Source organism: Schistocerca piceifrons, chromosome 10 (genome assembly GCF_021461385.2).
Source record: "Schistocerca piceifrons isolate TAMUIC-IGC-003096 chromosome 10, iqSchPice1.1, whole genome shotgun sequence".
NCBI lineage: Eukaryota > Metazoa > Arthropoda > Insecta > Orthoptera > Acrididae > Schistocerca > Schistocerca piceifrons.
Window position 1 is genome coordinate 50002827 of NC_060147.1, and position 19991 is coordinate 50022817.

Here is a 19991-nt window from a genome sequence, read left to right on the forward strand (position 1 = left end):
GGCGAACCTCCGTCGAAGGTCCGACGTGACGGCGAGAGACCAGAGAGGGAGGTAGCAGTCGATGTGCACGGTATAACTATTAACCGGCTTCCAGATGAAATAATGGTCAATATATTTTCCTCCCTCGGCTTTAACGAGCTCATAGACATTGTACAAAATGTTTGCTTGCGTTGGAGGCGACTGGCACACGACCCGACACTCTGGCTCGACAAGGAGTACATCGTCAGGGGAAGGTAAGTAGAGGTGCTGGCAGTTACCGTTCCGGTCGACTTTAGTCTGAATACTGCAAGTTCTCTTTTGTTTTATTAAATTTCAGTTTGTATTCAGATGACTAAATGACCGGTGGTTATTTTGTATTTTAACTATGTTTCACCTTGTACATATGCTCTACACATTAAAACTGTATCATCAGAAATGATAGCAAATAATGAAATTTTACTTTTTGTGTATATACGGTACTCGCTTAGCACCCTCTCCTTTGCTCGTGTGGACTGTTAAGGTAAGCGCATTTTTTTCTTATTTAATGGAATGTCTTTGCTGTCACAAATTGCATCAGATTGTTTCACTCTAATTGAGGCTGTACAAGTGTTATATTTCCTGAATGTATTTCTGGCAAGAAATGAGGGGTTTTTGTCAATTGAGCCTTTTGATTTCTTGTGACGATATTTCGTCTCCTAACACATATTTGTTTGTATCTGGCTGAAAAGTGAAACATGAATTTCCATAGACTTAGTGTTAAAATTTTTTTCATTTAAGAAAATATTTTCTAAAAAATTATCTTTTCATTAATTCACCCCCTTTAGGATTGAATTTCCAAAAGCAGTAAAACATGTTTTTTTATTTCTAACAATGAAGCCAAATACAAATTTTTATTGATTTATCTTGACATCTCCTAGCATAACGAAATATTAAAAAAATTCATCACGTGTTTTGCTCCCTTGGGGGTGGAATTTTGAACAGTCCTCTCGTAAATGACGCACACAGAGCAAGGTCCACACATTCTCCAAATTTTAAGTTTATATCCTTAGTGGTTTGGGTTGGGCAGTGATGAGTCAGTGAATCAGCACGGGCCTATTTCACTCCCATAGTAGTTAAATTTTCAAAGACAGTGAAACATGGTGGTTTTTTAACTACTCAGTTTTCAAAGATTTAGCTATAAAAATGCATTGCTGTTGCAGTCTTCTCTCTGAATACCGGTTTGGTGCAGCTCTCCATGCTACTCTATCTTGTGTGTGTTTCTTCATCTCTGTGTAGCAATGCGAGGGGTACCAAATTTGTTACAAAAGTCAGTAAATTACTCAGCGGACAGTATTTTTCAGTAAAGGTATTTCGTTCATTCCAGGCAAGTGTCGATTCGTTACGTCATTGTCCAGACACAAGTTGACTGTAATCTGAATCTGTTTTAGCAAACTAATAATTTCTCTCAGGCAATAAAATTTTATTGATTATGAAATAAAAGCTCTTGAAGTTTATACAGAATTGGAAATGTTTAATTAGTAATTCCATGCCTTAATTTATTTATTTAACATAAAGGTGTTTCGAATTTTATATGCATAAAAAAAGTGTGAATTCATGTGCGGCTTTTACTCGGAGAGGAGTTACCACTTAGAGTGCTAAAAGTGTGCGTGTACAGTTCGCTGACCTATGTGGTGAATTTAATTTTGTGATCATGACCCAAATGGAGAGTAAATCCAGTTTCATTTAAACTTTATATGAGATACACACATCACGTTATTAAAAGAGAGTCGTTTAGCCCATTAGGGAAAACTGAAACCTGCGCACTCGATTTGAAATATGTTACGTGCCAGTGCGTGATCGAGCTGTCCAGTAAATGGTGTACAATAGTTACAAATGTGTTTGGACTTACTGCACAAAGTTGGAAATTAATTTTGAGACAAGTGCTGATTTTGACAATAAATGAACCGAAAGTTTATTCAAAATATCAAGGTCTAGTTTTAATTGAGACATGTATCATCATGTTGATTACGTTGCCTAGTAACAGTGTAAAGCAGCTTAATTCATTAGAATGATTTGCGACCCCACGATAGTATGAGTGTTTTCCTTTCCCCTTAAGTGCCAATAAACCTGCAGTCTCAAAAGCTAAATTATTAACAGTTGTGTAACTTCATTAATTGTCCTACACCACTACAGAACTTGTATCGTCTCTTCACAAGAGATCTCAAGAAACCAGGATAAACAAGAAGAAGAAAGACTAAAGAAGAGGCATCAGTATATCCGTATATCTACTGCACCCTACATCTTTCTGAATCTGCTTATTGTATTAACCTCTCGGCTCCCTCTACAATCTTTACCTCCCACACTTCCCTCAAATACTAAACTGATCTCTCAGAATGTGTCCTATCAGCCAATCCCTTCTTTTTGTCAAGTTGTCTCACTAATTCCTGGTCTACCCAATTCCATTCAGTACCACCTCATTAGTTGCACGATTGACCTATCTTATCTTCAGCATTCTTCTGTAGCACCACATTTCGAGAGCTTCTATTCTCTTTTTCTCTGAACTATTTATCGTCCACTTTTCATTTCCACACATGGTTACACTTAAATCTATATTCCATGTTAACAAAATTCTCTTTTTCAGAAATGCATTTCATGCAATTGCCAGTCTTCATTTTATATTCTCTCTGCTTTGACCATCATCAGTTATTTTTCTACCCAAATAGTAAAATTCTTCTACTACTTTGTGTCTCATTTTGTAATCTAATTCCCTGAGCATCGCCTGATTTAATTAGACTACTTTCTATTATCCTCGTTTTGCTTTTGTTGACGATCATCGTATATCCTCCTCTCAAGATACTGTCCATTCACTTCAACTGTTCTTTCACGTCCTTTCCTGTCTTTGACAGAATTACAATGTCATGGACACACCTCAAAGTTTTCACTACTTCTCCCTGAATATTAATTTGTACTCCAAATTTTTCTTTTGTTTCCTTTAGTGCTTGCTCAATATACAGACTGAATAACATCGGGGATAGGCTACAACCCTGTCTCACTCCCTTCTCAACCACTGCTTCCCTTTCACACCCCTGGACTCTTATAACTGCTATCTGGTTTCTGTGCAAATTGTAGATAGCCTTTCGCTCCCTATATTTCACCCCTGCTAACTTCAGAATTTCGACTAGTATTCAAGTAGTGCTCGGATAGCTCAGTTGGTAGAGCACTTGCCCCCGAAAGGCAAAGGTCCCAAGTTCGAGTCTCGGTCTGGCACACAGTTTTAATCTGCCAGGAAGTTTCTTAGTATTCAAGTAAACATTGTCAAAGGCTTTCTCTAAGTCCACAAATGCTATAAATGTAAGTTTGCCTTTCCGTAACCTGTCTTCTAAGGTAAGGGATCATTGCCTCATGTTTTCCTTCATTTCTCCAGAATCCAAACTGATTTTCCCTGAGGTTTGCTTCTACCAGTTTTTCCATTCTTCTGTGGAAAATTTGTGTTAGTATTTTGCAACCATGACTTATTAAATTGATTATTCAGTAATTTTCACACCTGTCAACAACAGCTTGCTTTAGAATAGGAATTATTGCATTCTTATTTAAGTCTGAGGGTATTTTGTCTGTCTCATATATCTAGCACACCAGATGGAAGAGTTTTATCATGGCTGGCTCTCCCAAGGCAATCGGTGGTTCTTGAGAAATGCTATCTACTTCCATGGCCTTTTTTCGCCTTACATATTTCAGAGCTTTGTCAAATTCTTCTTGCAGTATCATATCTTCCATCTCAGTTTCATCTGTGTCCACTTCCCTTTGTATAATATTGCTTTAAAGTTCATCTCCCTTGTGTATACTCCATCCATCTTTCAGCTTTCCTGTTTTTTCTTAAGACTTGTGTACCATCTGAGCTTTTGGTATTCATACAGGTGGTCCTCTTTTCCCTAAATGCCTCTTTAATTTTCCTGCAGGCATTATCTATCTAGTGAAATACACTTCTGAATCCTTACATGTGTCATCTGGCCATTCCTGCTAGCAATTTTGCACTTCCTGTGAATCTCAGTTTTTAAACGTTTGTGTTTCCTTTAATCTGCTTCATTTGCTGAATTTTTAAATTCTCTCCTGTCATCAATTCAATTCAATATCTCTTGGTTACACAAGGATTCCTACTAGGCCCTTTTTCTTTAGCTATTTGAGCCCGTGCTGCCTTGACTATTTTCTCTCTTAAAACTATGCATTTGTCTTCCACTGTATTCCTTCCTCTTTTATAATCAACCATTGTATATTGCTCCCTCTGAACGTCTCAGCAACCTGTAGTTCTTTCAACTTATCCAGGTTCCTTCTCCTTAATTTCTTACCTTTTACCAATTTATTCAGTTTTAATCTACAATTCATAACCAATAAATTGTGGTCAGAAACTACATCTGCCCTTGAAATGTCTTAAGAGTTTAAAATCTGGTTTCTAGATCTCTGTCTAGTCGTCATATAATCGATCTGAAACCTTCCAGTGCTCCAGGTGTCTTCCATGTATACAACCTTCTTTTATGATTCTTCAACAAAGTGGTAGCAATGATTAAATTATGCTCTGTGCAAAATTTTACCAGTTGCCTTCTTCTTCCATTTTTTTCTCCTAGTCCATATGCATCTACTTTTCTCCTTCTCGTCGTTTTATGACTATCGAATTCCAGTCCCATATCATGATTAAATTTTCCTGTCCTTTAACTATCTGAATAATTTCTTTTATCTCATTGTATATTTTTTCAATCTCTTCATCTGCGGAGCTAGTTGGCATGCAAACTACTTCTGCTGTGGTAGATGTGGCTTCGTGTCTGTCTCGGCTATGATAATACGTTCACTATGCTGTCCACCAGTAGCTTAGCCGCATTCCTATTTTCTTATTCATTATTAACCTTCTCCTTCTGGTCAGGTGAATACGGGGTTATAAATACAAAATAGAAATGCATACACAATTAAATACAGGGTGAGCACAAAGTCTTGCCCTGATTATAAAAATTTATAACAGAATAACTGTTTGACATAATAAGTTACATTTGATGCTGTTACATAGGTTAGTGTTACTAGTTTTTTTAAAGACCACTTACGTTAGTAAACCTCAATGTGTGCTCCCTTGGTAGCTCGGAGAATGTCGAGGCGGTATTCCAGATCCCGCCAGGTGTTTCGTAACGTGTGTTCTGTCGCAGTACCCACAACAGCTTGTATCCTAGCCTTCAGTTTGTCATCATCAGCAACTGGTGTGATGAAGAGATGCCTTGATATAGCCCCATCAAAACAAAAGTCAAGGGGTGTAATGTCTGAAGAGGGGAGTAATGTCCGGATTGGTGGATTGGAAGGAATGGTCAAACACCCTGGCCACCCCGCTCTCCAGACATTATGCCCCTTGACTTTTTTAATTCTGGGGCTATATCAAGGACAGCGCCTTCGTCGCACCAGCTGCTGACGTTGACGAACTGAAGGCTAGGATACAAGCTGCTGTGGGTACTGTGACAGAGCACTCATTACGAAACACCTGGCGGGGAATGGAATACCGCCTCTACATTCTCAGAGCTACCAAGGAAGCACATATTGAGGTTTACTAACATAAGTGGTCTTAAAAAAAACTTAGGAACACTAACCTATGTAATGGCATCAAATGTAAATTATAATGTCAAATGGTTATTCTGTAATAAATTGTTATTATCAGGGCAAGACTTTGTGCTCACCCTATATATTCATAAGACACTTAACCCCTGCATTTACTTGCTTAGGGGTTGTACTTAATAGTGAAACAGTTTTATTTATTTTCAAAAAATCTTTCACCCCCAATAGGGGTAAAATTTTTTTTCAAAACTTCTGAAACACAAATCTATGACTGAGAAACAAGTGCCTTAAGAGCAACAAATTTTCAGAAAACCTTTCACCACCTATTTCATCCGCCTTAGGGGTGGAATTTCAAAAACTCCCTTGTCAAATAATGCCTACAATATAAGATCAACATCCTCTTCAAATTTCAAGTTTCTATTCTGAGTGGTTGTGGCCGGGTGATGATGATTCAGTGAGTCATTCTATTAGTACATTGCCTTTTGTATATAGAGATAATGGAAAGAATACGTGACAATTAAATTTACCCTTGATGCGGGGCTGTACAGGATGCGACATTTAGTGCGCACAGCAGCCATTATGGCATCAACAACGGCTCTGAACTGGTTGGGCACTGAATCAGCTGAGCTTGAATAAGAGATACGGGTGCATCGGTCTGTGTCAGAGTTCATCAGTTGTAGACACGTGAGCCGGTCGGTGTGGCCGTGCGGTTCTAAGCGCTTCAGTTTGGAACCACGTGAACGCTACGGTCGCAGGTTCGAATCCTGCCTCGGGCCTGGATGTGTGTGATGATGTCCTTAGGTTAGTTATGTTTTAAGTAGTTCTAACAAGGGGAGGCCGCCAATTGTGAAGTTCAGATTCGGTTCATACTGCGCATAATAAAAGCTCATGGCCAGAGGTGTAATGTGGCAAAGCACCTAGATGCACTTCTCAGCCATTGTCGAAAAAATCGACAGTTAAAAGAAACCGTTGTGGTGAAATACTCTCTACGATTAATAATTTTCTACAACATTGTGGCGCAGTGGTAAACGCTCGGGTTCGTAATCCGAAGGTCGCCGGATCGAATCTCGCACCATGCTACCTTTTTTTTTTTTTTTTTTTTTTTTTTTTTTTTTTTTTTTTTTTTTTTTTAGTATTTGTTTTTTGTAATTAAAATAAGTCTTCCGTTAACTATACGTGGTAAACATAATGAAGACAATTAATAACATTTGTGAAATACAACTTTGTTTGCGGAAGACATAATCATGTTCGAAGTCACCAGTTTTTCCACGACAAACGACTTTCAACAACTTATTATATGCATAATTGTTGCAACTGATTGCTGGGAATTTTATATTTGTGTGTGTGTGTATTTTACAAAAAACGAATACTAAAAAAAAAAGAAAAAGTTGCATGACACGAGATTCGATCTGGCGACCTTCGGATTACGAACCCGAGCGCTTACTGCTGCGCCACGATGCTGTAGAAAACTATTAATCGTAGAGAGTATTTCACTGCAACGGTTTCTTTTAACTGTCGATTTTCTGGACAACGGCTGAGAAGTGCATCTTGGTGCTTTGCCACATTGCACCTCTGGCCATGAGCTTTTATTATGCGCAGTATGAATCGAATCTGAATTTCACAATTGGCGGCCTCCCCTTGTAAGTTCTAGGGGACAGATGACCTCAGAAGTTAAGTCCCATAGTGCTCAGAGCCATTTGAACCATATAGACGTGAGTGGTGCAATGCCAGTCCTTCGGCAAGTAATGACGAGATGATTTCAGAGTGTGAGAGATGCAGGGAACATGCCAGAGAGTCAACAATGAAACACCCTTTGTATTGAGGTGGGTCAGGACAGCATGAGCAACTTACAGCCACCAGTCTTGCTATGTCAGAAATGTGATGGCTAATGCCAAAATTACCAGCTTCATGAACCAGGGGTGCTTGTGATTTATGCTCGGCAGGACCCACACTATCATGCCAGCTACTGGATCTACGTGCAAATGCAAGCTGGCAAGACACTGAAGTCGCAAAAATTGTGGAATATCACCTAATATCCTGTCTGACAAAGGCATGGGCTCAACAAGTCGGAAGTCCCCTGCAGAAATATTGAGCCGTGCCGTAGCCGTCCGTAGGTGTTGCCAGTACAGGATTTTGTGCACGAACTGACCTTTTGATTATGTCCCTAAATGTTTGATGGTATTCATTTCGGGTGATTTGGTTGGCCAAATCATACACTCAAATTGTCCTGAATGTTCTTCAAACCAATTGCAAACAGCTGTGGCCTGGTGGCATAGTGCATTGTCACTCGTAAAAATTGCATAATTGTTTGGGAACGTGGAGTCCATGAATGGCTGCAAACGGCCTCCAGGTAGTCGAACATAACCATGTCCAGTTAATGATCATTTCAGTTGGACCAGATGTCCCAATCCATTCCATGTAAACGCAGCCAACACCATTATGGAGCCACCACCAGCTTGCAATGTGCCTTGTTCACAACCTGCATCTATGACTTCGTGGGATCCACACCGCCCTTGAAACCTACAATAAGCATCTTCTGACTGGTTTGATGTGGCCCACCATGAATTCCCTCATGTGCCAACCTCTTCATCTCAGAATAGCATTTGCAACCTACATCCTCAATTATTTGCTGGATGTATTCCAATCTCTGTCTTCCTCTACAGTTTTTGCCCTCTATAGCTTCCTCTGGTACCATAGATGTCACTCCCCATTGCCATTAACAGATGTCCCTTCTGCTTGTCATTGTTTTCGACATATTCCTTTCCTTTCCTCTCCGATTCTGCGCAGAAGCTCCTCATTTCTTACCTTATCAGTCCACCTAATTTTCAATATTCATCTATAGCACCACATCTCAAATGTTTAGATTCTCTTCTGTTTTGGTTTTTCCACAGTCTATATTTCACTATTATACAATGCTGTGCTCCAAACGTACATTCTCAGAAATTTCTTCTTCAAATTAAGGCCTATGTTTGATACTAGCAGACTTTTCTTGGCCAGGAGTGCTCTATTTGTCAGTGTTAGTCTGCTTTTGATGTCCTCCTTGTTCTGTCTGTCACAGGTTATTTTGCTGTCTAGATAGTAGAATTCCTTAACTTCATCTACTTCATGACCATCAATCCTGATGTTACATTTCTTGCTGTTCTTATTTCTGCTACTTCTGATTGCTTTTGTCTCCCTTTGATTCTGTACTCATACGATTGTTCATTCCATTCAACAGATCATGTAATTTTTCTTCACTTTCATTGAGGATAGCAATCATCATCATTAAGATTTCCTTCCAGCGAGCCGGGTAGGAACTTTGTGAACGATATGCCTCCTTTGGTTTCTGTCCTGGTGTAGCTTTTCCTTCTCCACTATATTCCATGTTACTCCTTTCCTCTTATCTTTCTTAACCTGGTCTGTCCATCTCTTTCTAGGCCACCCAATTGGTCTTCTTCCTGTTACCTCCATCTCCAAATACTGGTGTGGAGTTAGTCAGGTGCATTCGCTCCACATGACTGAATCACTTCAATCTCAAAGCACTTATTCTCTCATCTGTAGTCAATGTCACTTGCAGGTCTCTCCTTACATAATCATTCCTGACTCTCTCTCTCTCCTAGTTTTTTGTAGAGCTGATCTGAGGAACTTCATTTCACATGCGTGTATTTGACTCTCTTCTCTCTTATTTATGACACAGGCCTCTAGACTATACATCATGATTGACAGGAGATAAGTTTTATACATGGTCTGTTTGGTTCTGGCGGACTTCCTTGTCCCAGATTAGATTTCGTACTTGGTGGAAGAAGCTAGATCCTTTTGTTATTATGTTTAAGACTTCTAGTTTGGAACTTCCATTGTGCAATATGATGCTACTCAGATAACTGAAGCTTTTCACGCATTCAACCTTCTCCCCCTTCAGTATGATGCGACAAGGTGTGGGTGTCCTGCTCATCTTCATTGCCACTGTCTTGTTCCTACTCACAGTTAACTTGAAATTTTTAAGTTTTGTGTTGCGGTAATCTAGTCTCCTCTGAACGTCCATTTCCGTCTCTCCCCAAATGGCGATGTTATCAGCAAAAAGAAAAGCGTTGAGATCTTCATTTTCTTCTTCCTTGATTTCTTTCATGATTGTGTCCATAAGTGTAATGAAGAGTAAAGGGGAGAGTGAACTGCCTTGCTGAACACCTCTCTTTGTCTTAAACAATTTTGATCTTCCACCTCCTACTTGTACACTGCTCTCACAACCATCGACAGCATCTGGACTTTTTAAATTAATGAATCAGGAACGTTATGTTTTCTCAAGCATTCCCATATTTTATCCCTTGGTACACTGTCATATGCTTTTTCCAAATCCACGAATACTACTATCAAGTCCTTTCCTTTTTCCCAATATTTCTCCATTAACTGACTGAGGGAGAAAATGCAATCTGTTGTTACCGTACTGCAATGTCATCAGCAAATCGTATCATTGAAATCCTTTAACGTTGAATGTTAATTCGACTCCTGAACCTTTCTTTTATTTCCGCCATTGCTTCTTCGATGTACAGGTTGAATAGTAGGGGTGAAAAACTATGTCCGTGTCTTACACCCTCTTTAATTTGAGCACTTTGTTCTTGGTCGTCCACTCTTATTATTCCCTCTTAGCTCTTGTACATATTTTATATTACCTGTCTCTCCTTACAGATTACCTCTATTTCTCCTAGAATTTTGAACATCTTGCACCATTATAAATTGTCGAATGCTTTTCCAGGTCAACAAATCCTATCTTTAGTCTTGCTTCCATTATCAACCTTAACATCAGGATTGCCTCTCTGGTGCCTTTACCTTTCCTGAAGCCAAACTGATAGTCATTGGATACATCCTCAATTTTCTTTTCCTTCTTCTGTATATTGAATGCATGAGCTGTTATAAGCTGATTGTGAGATAGTTCTTGCACTTGTTAGATCTTGTGGTCTTCGGAATTGTGTGGATGATATTTTTCGAAAGTCAGATGGTATTTTGCCAGACTCGTATGTTTTACATACCAACGTGAATAGTGATTTTGTTGCCTCTTCCTCCAATTATTTTAGAAATTCTGATGGAATGTTATCTATCCCTTCTGCCTTATTTGATCTTAAGTCCTCCAAAGCTCTTTTAAATTCTAATTCTAATACTGGATCCCCTATCTCTTCTAAATTGACTCCTGCTCCTTCTATCACATCAGACAAATCTTCCCCCTCATATATGCTTTCAGTGTATTCTTTGCACCTATCTGCTCTCTCCTCTGCATTTAACAGTGGAATTCCCGTTGCACTCTTAATGTTATCACCTTTGCTTTTATTGTCACCAAAGGTTGTTTTGACTTTCCGGTTTGCTGATTCAGTCCTAATGACAATCATTTATTTTTCGATTTCTTCACATTTTTCATGCAGCTATTTTGTCTTAGCTTCCCTACACTTCCTATTTATTTCATTCCTCAGTGATTTGTCGATTTGTATTCCTGAATTTCCCTGAACATTTTTGTACTTGCTTCTTTCATCCATCAGCTGAAGTATTTCTTCTTTACCCATGGTTTATCCACAGTTACCTTCTGTGTATGTACTTTTCCTTATTCAACTTTTGTGATTGCTCTTTTTAGAGATGTCCATTCCGCCTCAACTGTACTGCCTACTGAGCTATTCCTTATTTCTATATCTATAGTCTTAGAGAACTTAAAGCATATCTCATCATTCCCCAGTACTTCCTTATCCGACTTCTTTGTGCATTGATTCTTCCTGACTAATGTCTTAAACTTTGGCCTACTCTTCATCACTTCTACATTGTGATTTGAGTCTATATCAGTTCCAGGGTACACCATGCAATCCAGTATCTGATTTCGGAATCTCTGTCCAACCATCAAGCAATCTAACTGAAACCTTCCCATATCACCTGGCCTTTTCCAAGTACACCTTCTCCTCTTGTGATTCTTCAACAGAGTATTTGCTATTACTATCTGCAACTTATTACAGAACTTTCTCCTCTCTTGTTCCTTGTCCCAAGCCCATATTCTCCTGTAACCCCTTCTTCTTCTCCCTCTACAACCACATTCCAGTTCTCCATGACTATTAGATTTTCATCTCTCTTTACATACTGTGTTACCCTTTCCGTATTCTCATATACTTTTTGTATCTCATCATCTTCAGCTTGTTACATCAGCATGTTTACCTGAACTATCGTTGCCGATGTGGGTTTGCTGTCAATTCTGATAAGAACAATCCTATCAGTGAACTGTTCACAGTAATACACTGTTTGCCTTCCTGTTCGTAACGAATCCTACCCCCTGTTACACCATTTTATGCTGCTGTTATTATCCTATACTCGTCTGACCAGAAATCCTTGTCGTCTTTCCATTTCAATTTACTGACCCCCTACTATGTCTATATTTAACCTTTGCATTTCCCTTTTCAAATTTTCTAGCTTCCTTACCACATTCAAGCTTCTGATATTCTGTGCCTCAGCTTCTCCTTTCTTTGGTTATTCAAAATTTTTTTTGTGGTCACCTCCCCTTCAGCAATCCCCTCCCAGAGATCTGAATGGGGGACTATTCTGGAACCTTTTGCAAATGGATAGATCATCGTGACACTTCTTCAGTAACAGGCCACACGTCCTGTGGGTACATGTTACGTGTCCTCAATGCAGTGGTCCCACTACCTTCTGCGTCGTCATCCTGTTGATCCTTGCTGATTCTTCTGCCTATAGGGGCAGTTTCCCACCCCATGTTCAAGAGAGTGCCCTGTACCTCTGTCTGCTCCTCTGCCCTCTTTGACAAGGCCATTGGCAGAATGAGGGTGACTTCTTATGCCAGAAGTCTTCGGCCATGAATGCTGATTAATAATCAAAATGTAAGCTGTGGTGGGTTTTGAACCCAGGACCGAGGACATTTTGATTACTAATCAAAGACACTACCCCTAGACCACGGGTGATCCGATCAGCTCCTACCAACTGAAATCGGGACTTGTCTGTCCAGGCCACGATTTTCCAGTTGTCTATGGTCCAAACGATATGGTTGTAAGCTCAGGATTGGTGCTGGAGGCAACATACTGTTAACAAAGGCACTTGTCTGCTGCCATAGCCCATTAACAGCAAATTGCACCATACTGTCCCGACGAGTACGTTCGTTTTAAGTTCCACATTGATTTCTGCAGTTATTTCGTGCAGTGTCGCTTGTCTCGTAGCACTGACAACTTGACACAAATGCCGCTGTTCTCGGTCATTAAATGAAGGCTGTCAGGCACAGAGTTGTATGAGGCGAGAGGTAATGACTGATATTTGGTATTCTCGGTACACTATAGACACTGTGGCACTTGGAATGTTGTACTCTTTTACGAAATGGAATGTCCCACGTGTCTAGCTCCAACTACTATTTTGTGTGCAAACTCCTTTAATTCCCATTGTATGGCCATAATTGTGCTGGAAAGCTTCTCATGTGAATCCGACTCAGATGGATCACTGTCACATTCTGCTGCAGTGTTAAGTGAACCACTAGAGTGGTTCCCATGCAGACAGTCTGTGATGTTCCAAGCGCATCACCCTGTCTGCGTGGAGGCTTCTCTTGCTGTACAAGCCTGCTTCAATGAATGAGCTATTCCTGTCTACTCAGCTCCTAATTGTGTGGGCCTCTCAATCGTGTGTGCTATCGAGTATAGATTACATATTCGCACAACAGTCGTGGGATTCTGACTGACGTAAGCAGCAGTTCACTATATAAACCAATCTCGGTATTCCACGAGCCTCGTGCTGTTCAAGTTTGACACATGCTGGTAGACATTTCTTGTCCTTTTACATGAGATTTAACATGATCTCCTCACAATCGCCAACATTCAGATGCAGTTTCTGAATGAGAAACTCGCTGAGAAATCTTTCCTTTTGTGCGAAATGTACATTGTGTTATTCCAAAGTGTTTGTATGGTGGTGCTGAAATGATAATCACTACACGGGGTACGATGGAGAAGTGACAGGGATTTCTGTTTCTCTTAAAAAATCTTAATCTCCAAGGTGTACAACTTTGCTTTCACAGTTTTTCCCCAACATTTGAGGCTTTAATGAAGCAAATTGGTTACACATGTATCGTTCAAAGTATTTTCCATCACTGGACACTACTTTCTCCCATCTTTCGGGCAGTGTACGAATCCCACATTGAAAAAATTGTCCATCTTTTAAAGCGATCCACGAATCGATCCAATTTGTGACTTCTTCATGAGATCGGAAGCGTTGGTCAGCCAGGCCATGCACCATTGATCTAAATAGGTGATAGTCAGAGAAAGCAATGTCTGGAGAATACGGCAGTTGGAGTAGGACTTCCCAGTTTAACGTTTCCAAGTACGTTTTGACCTCTTTTCCAACGTGGGTCGAGCATTGTTGTGCTGCAAAATCACTTTATCGTGCCTCTTGCTGTATTTCAGCCGTTTGTCTTTTAATGCTCTGCTCAAATGGATTAAATGCGTACAATAACAAGCACCTGTGATTGTTTCACTTGGTTTCAACACCTCAGAGTACATGACGCCGAGCTGGTCGCACCAAATACAGAGAATGAATATTTGGTTTGGCCATCGATGTGGAAGCATGGCTGGGATATACTGATGATTTTTTGTGTTTAATACATTGTAATGAACCCATTTTTTGTCTCCGGTCACAATGCGATAAAGAAATTCCTTTTGTTTTTGCCTCTGAAGCAACTGTTCAGAAACACGCAAATGCTGTTAAACGTCTCTTGGTGTCAGCTCACACGGGACCCAAGTTCCTTCTTTCTGAAACATGCCCATAGCTTTGAGACGTTTAGAAACGGCTTGCTGTGTCGCTCCCACAAATCATGCCATTTCTTCTAGAGTTTGACGCGAGTCTTCACTCGGCAATGTCTCCAATTCTGCATCTTCGAAAACATTCTCTCTTTCACTACTATGCTGGTCTATGATGGTAAAATCACCGTTCTTGAAGTGGTGAAACCACTCAAGATATGTTCTTTCACTAGTAGCGTCCGTACCATACGTACTTGAGACTCAGCTGCTGTTTTCTTCATACTGAAACAAAAGAGTAAAACCTCCCACAAATGATGAGAATTAGGCTCGTAAACTGACATTTTCAATCAAGAACAACTTCATGATGCAGACCCAAATCGACTAATGTTTGAATGAGATTATATTAACAGAGGTCCAAGCAAACTGCCTGATGTCTGCGATCTGTTTCTTTCGACTGCTACTTACCGTTGTTGCCACCTATCGGCAAACGGCGGAAGCGAAGTTGTATACCTTGTATTTATCATCATAAACTTTGTCCCCTTCAAAATAATCTCCCTCAGATATAACACACTTGTGCAAGACCAATTTTTCCAAAATTGGTAACTCTTCTGGAAGTCGCTTTTTATTGTGGTGTTCAGCTTCTTCAACGATTCTGTTTTTCTCTCATCTGTGCTGGCAAAATGACTTCTTTCATGGTTCTCTTCAGCCTGTGGAATAGAAATAAATCACAGCGGTTCACGTCTGGTGAATACTGTGGTCGAGCAACGTCACTGTTTTGTTTGTTGTGAGACAATTGTGAACGACAAGTTTGTTTGCGTGCACATCCTCTGCAGCAATCACAGAAATATTTGTTTTGTAAATAAAAACTTCCTTTTCTTGCTGCATTTTAATTTATTTATCCCAGGCATGTTTCGCCCTTATTTGCTCTAAGGTATCTTCACTGGAATCTGGAACGATACAGTTTTGTTCTATAGCTGGTTTTTGTAGTTTATCAAACAGTTCACATAGTGGTTTTTTGTAAACAATCACATAAAAACGATCATGAAAAAAAACACTGAACAAGGATGAAGATAGTGGGAGCATTATCGTGGTTGGTTTCTTCGGGTTACTTCACTCAAATGGTGCTTAACTTCCAGGTAGTATTCCTTATTGACATTAAGACAGGAATCTGTGATGCGCTATCCCACTGTAATCAGAGAAAAGACTGAGAATAAACTTCACATGTGATGGAACTTGTCAAATTTTTTTTTTGTCTTGGCTCTTCAGGCAGTTCCCATTGAGATAATTTGGTCTCTCTTTCAATGTCATATCCCGTATACCAACGTTTCATCCTGTTTTATAACCTCACTTAGAAGCTGTGGATTGTTGTCGACTTCATCCAGAAATTTGTGAGTGATGTCTGTGTCATGTTGTTTTTGGTCAGAATTCAACAATTTTAGAACAAACTTCGCTGTTACACATTTCGTGTGCAAAACAGACAAAAAAAATTGGTTGGCAGAAACTGTAGGATGTTTACAACAACCACCACCCCTCTGATGGTGATTTGGTGATTTTCTAGAACCATTTCCTTTACTTCTTCCACACTGATGTGAGTAACGGATCAGCCAGGGCATCCAGCACAGTTGTCATACACTGCAGATTGTGGCTCATCCTGCCGGGCAGATCATTTATGTATATAGAGAATAATTGTGGTTCTGTCACACTTCCCTGGGACACTACTGATTGCACTTGGAAATAGCTTCACAGTCAAAAGAGCAGCAGTGAAAAAGATAAAACATAACAAAATTGCAATCATAATTCCTAGCTTTTTTGAAAATGCCCCTCTGCCGTCTGTTAATTAAGTTACACGCATACAGAATAGGTTACCAGATATGTGATTGGCTCGAAGACTTCTTAAGTAATGGGGCCATTATGTTGTCCTTGACAGTGAGTGTTCATCAGAAACAAGGGTATCGAAATGATAATTCAATGGCACCCTAGCTGCAGACTGGCGTAGATATACTTCATTGGGGACATGTTGAAAATATGTTCCCCAGAGGATAGTGCGCCTGCAGGGACTTATCCCTTGCACGCTCCCTGTGAGACCCACATTCCCAACATGTCCACAGTACTACATTCGTAGTGCGCCTAATAGATGTTTGCCCATAATACTGCATGGTCATCAACCATAACTGTTCTTTCGGGAACAGATACTACCGTCATATATAAGAAGGGTACCGTCAGTATTGTCCCAGGGAAGTGTGATAGGATTGCTGTTGTTACCTACATACGAGGTGGAATCCAAAATTTTCAGGACTGGAGCTACCATCTGGAAAGTTGGAATAGTAGATCTTTGCACCGCTAGGTGGCGAGAGCTGCATATTTGATGAGTTAGTGTGCTGAGTTGCATTCAGCTGGTAGGACGAGTTGCATGTCCACAGTGATTTCTGTAATACTCTGTGTTTGGTTTGTGGTGGTTTTACAATGAATCTGTGAACAGAACACGGACCTTCATCAGACCGCAACTGGTGATCCAACCTTCTTGTCATGGGTTATCACAGGCGACGAGAGCTGGATTTACAGTTATGAGCCAGAGACAAAGCAACAATCATCCCAGTGGAAGAGCACGTGCTCTCCAAGACCCAAAAGAGCGAGACAGGTGAAGAGCATGATCGTCGTTTTCTTTGATACCAAGTGAATTGTGCACAAAGAATTTGTCCCACTCAACTAAACAGTGAATTCCGCTTACTACTGTGATGTTTTGCGACAGTTCCGTGGAAATGTGCAGCAATGACGGTCCGAACTTTGGCATCAAGGGGCTGTCTGCTGCATCACGATAATGCACCCTTTCACAGTCCTTGTCCTTGGCAAAAAACAACATGGCGGTTGTACCCCACCCACCGTGTTGGCCAGATTTGGCACCTTGCGACTTCGCGCTATTCCCAAAACTGAAACTAAAGTTGAAAGGCCGTCAGTTTGACACTCTAGAGTGGATACAAGAAGCGTCGCTGGCGGTGATAAACACCCTCAAAGAACAGGACTTCCAGAAAATGTTTGACCAGTGGCAGAAGCGCCAGGACCAATGTGTACGTGGAGATGGGAACTACTTCGAGGACGATGGTGACCATTAGTCCAAAGGTAAGGTTTTCAACAGATTGGCAGCACCAGTCCCAAAAATCTTGGGTAGCACCTCGCACATAAATGATTTGTCAGACAGGGTGGGCAGCAATGTGCAGCTGTTTGCTGACGATGCTGTGGTGTAGGACATATTACGACGACTACAATATGGCCAGCTAGGAAGTCATATTCTAGTCGATGTATTGTGTGTCTTATCAATGGTGTAATGCATCATATTTTCATATCGTCTGATACCAGTTTTGTTTTGCATTTTGTAGCCTTTGACAATGACGGATAGTCAAAATGTGTAAGGTTGTTGAAAAAGAAGTGTGGTCATCAAATGGGAATCCCTGGGGAGAAGGTGATGTACTTTCTCGAGGAACACTATTGAGAAAATTTAGAGAAATGGCATCTAAAGCAGACTGCAGACCAGTTCTTGCCACCGACATACATTTAGCGTAAGGGTCACAAAAATAACCGTCTGAATAACCACTTGAATGACCACCTTCTGCAGTGTGGACCACTGTGAGCTGCGCAGGAAGAGTGGCAGTGAGGTTCTGGAAGGTACCAATAGAGATGGAATCTGTGCCGACTCCTGTGCCTAGGTTTCTAGGTCGAGCTGTGCCTAGGTTTCTAGGTCGAGGATCAGTTGTGCAAACAGCCCGAATGAGGTGGTCCCGCACATTTTCGATTGGGTGTAAGTCCACAGAGTTTGGTGGCTGAGGCGGTGCAGTAAAAGTCATCCTGATGTACTTCAAACCCTGCGCTTATACTGTGAGCTGTGTGACATGTTGCATTGTGCTGCTGGTAGATGGCATTGAGCCAAGGAAAAACAAATTACATGTAGGGGTGCAATAGAATAGAATAGAATATAATCTTTGTCACGTGACATGTTACATACAGTCATTTGATTGAAACACTGGTGACTTGTCAATGAATAATTCTATGCCTACCTAAGTATATCCAACACAAGATACATTAAAATAATGTATATAGATGCTCCAAGGAGCACATTACAACATAAAAAGATAAGTACATGTTAGATTTCTTCCTTTTTCTTAAAATTTCCACAGTAGTTTGAAATCATTCTTTTAAAGTATTTTTCATGTTTGTTTCTGTAGTTCATAAATATGGACATACTTCAAAGACTACACACTTTCATAAAAGTAATACATATGTTTTCATCTAGATGTTTAGATACATAGATCACATGATACATAGTTTATAAGCATGGACACATATAAAAAGAACGTATACCTCCATTAAAAGGGAACATAAGCATACACATAGAACGTAATGTAGAAAAAACGGGAAAACAAAACAGATGTAATTTCTCCTACTTGTCTTCTTCGTTTATAAAATCATCTATGTAGCATTTGCTTTTTAAATATTTTTCAATGTATGCACAGGTGGATTCATCTTGCAGTCCTTAATCTTTGAACAGATTTTATTGCTAAGCTTCAAAGCCATGTAATATGGAGTATCTTCAAGTAATGTTAGTCTGTGGCAAGGTAACATGTGATCTTGTTTGTGCCTTGTTTCATAAGTATGTACAAATGAATTTCCCTGAAAAAGATGGTTTTTTACACACACAAAGAGAAGTGTTTCATATATAAACATGGAAGGACTTGTCAGTAAGTCAAGGCTTGCAAGTAAAGGTTTTCATGATTGTCTGTTGTTTGTTTGAGTCCTAGTGCTGATAATTTTTTTTCTGTAGCTTGAACACTCTGAGGAGGCTTCCTTTTCAACTCTCCAAAAAATTATGCCATATCTTACAACTGATATAAAATATGCATGATGCACAATTTTCCTAACAGCTAAGTCAGTTGCTTTATTCAGAACCCTAATTGTGTAAACAAAACTATTTAACTGCTTCAGTAAGCAATCCACATGACCAGTCAATGACAAGATTTTGTTTATGGTCACTCCCAGAAATTTGACAGATTCTGCAGTTAGCTGTTATCTGCCTTCATAACTTAACTGTGCTACATATTCAACAGTTTGCGTGGTCCTGAAGTGTACAATTTGTGTTTTTAAGTTCAGTTTCGTAGCATTATTATTTATCCAATTTTCTAGTTCTTGAAGAGTCTGTTTTGTTTTCTGTGCTAATTCTTCAGTGTTTTTGCAGCAGACTACTGCTGTTGAGTCGTCTGCATACAGAATCATATCAGAAGTTACCTTACCTGGCATGTCATTTATATAATATAGAAATAGTAATGGGGCCTAGTATGGACCCATGGGGTACACCTGCTTGTATTTCCTTCCAACTACAGCAAGCTTTCTCGCACTTATGTTGTATAAGTATCTTCTGTTTCCTATTTTTGAGATAAGACTTGAACCAGTTTAAAGATTTTTCATGGAAGCCATAAGAAGCTAATTTCAGGAGCAGCGGCTTATGGTTTACCATATCAAATGCCTTACTGAGGTCACAGAAGATACCGGATATGCTCCCTTGTTGTAGAGGCATTTACTTATTTTAGTGATTAGTTCATTAATAACATGCACAGTGCTTTAGCCCTTCCTAAGTCCCTACTGATTTTTAAGAATAATATTATGTTTCTTGTTCTATTTTTCTGGTTGGTTACACACTACTTGTTCAAATATTTTTGGAAATAATTGGTA

General features: G+C 39.9%; 1 protein-coding gene across 1 annotated transcript in view; it reads left to right on the forward strand.

The window, feature by feature from the left end:
- Nucleotides 1-19991, forward strand: part of LOC124719002 — a 146196-nt gene that overhangs the window by 18493 nt on the left and 107712 nt on the right. The window contains exon 2 of the mRNA XM_047244673.1: nt 1-233. This exon is cut by the window's left edge and continues 109 nt beyond it. Coding sequence (XP_047100629.1) covers nt 1-233 — 233 coding nt within the window. The remainder of the gene's footprint in view (nt 234-19991) is intronic.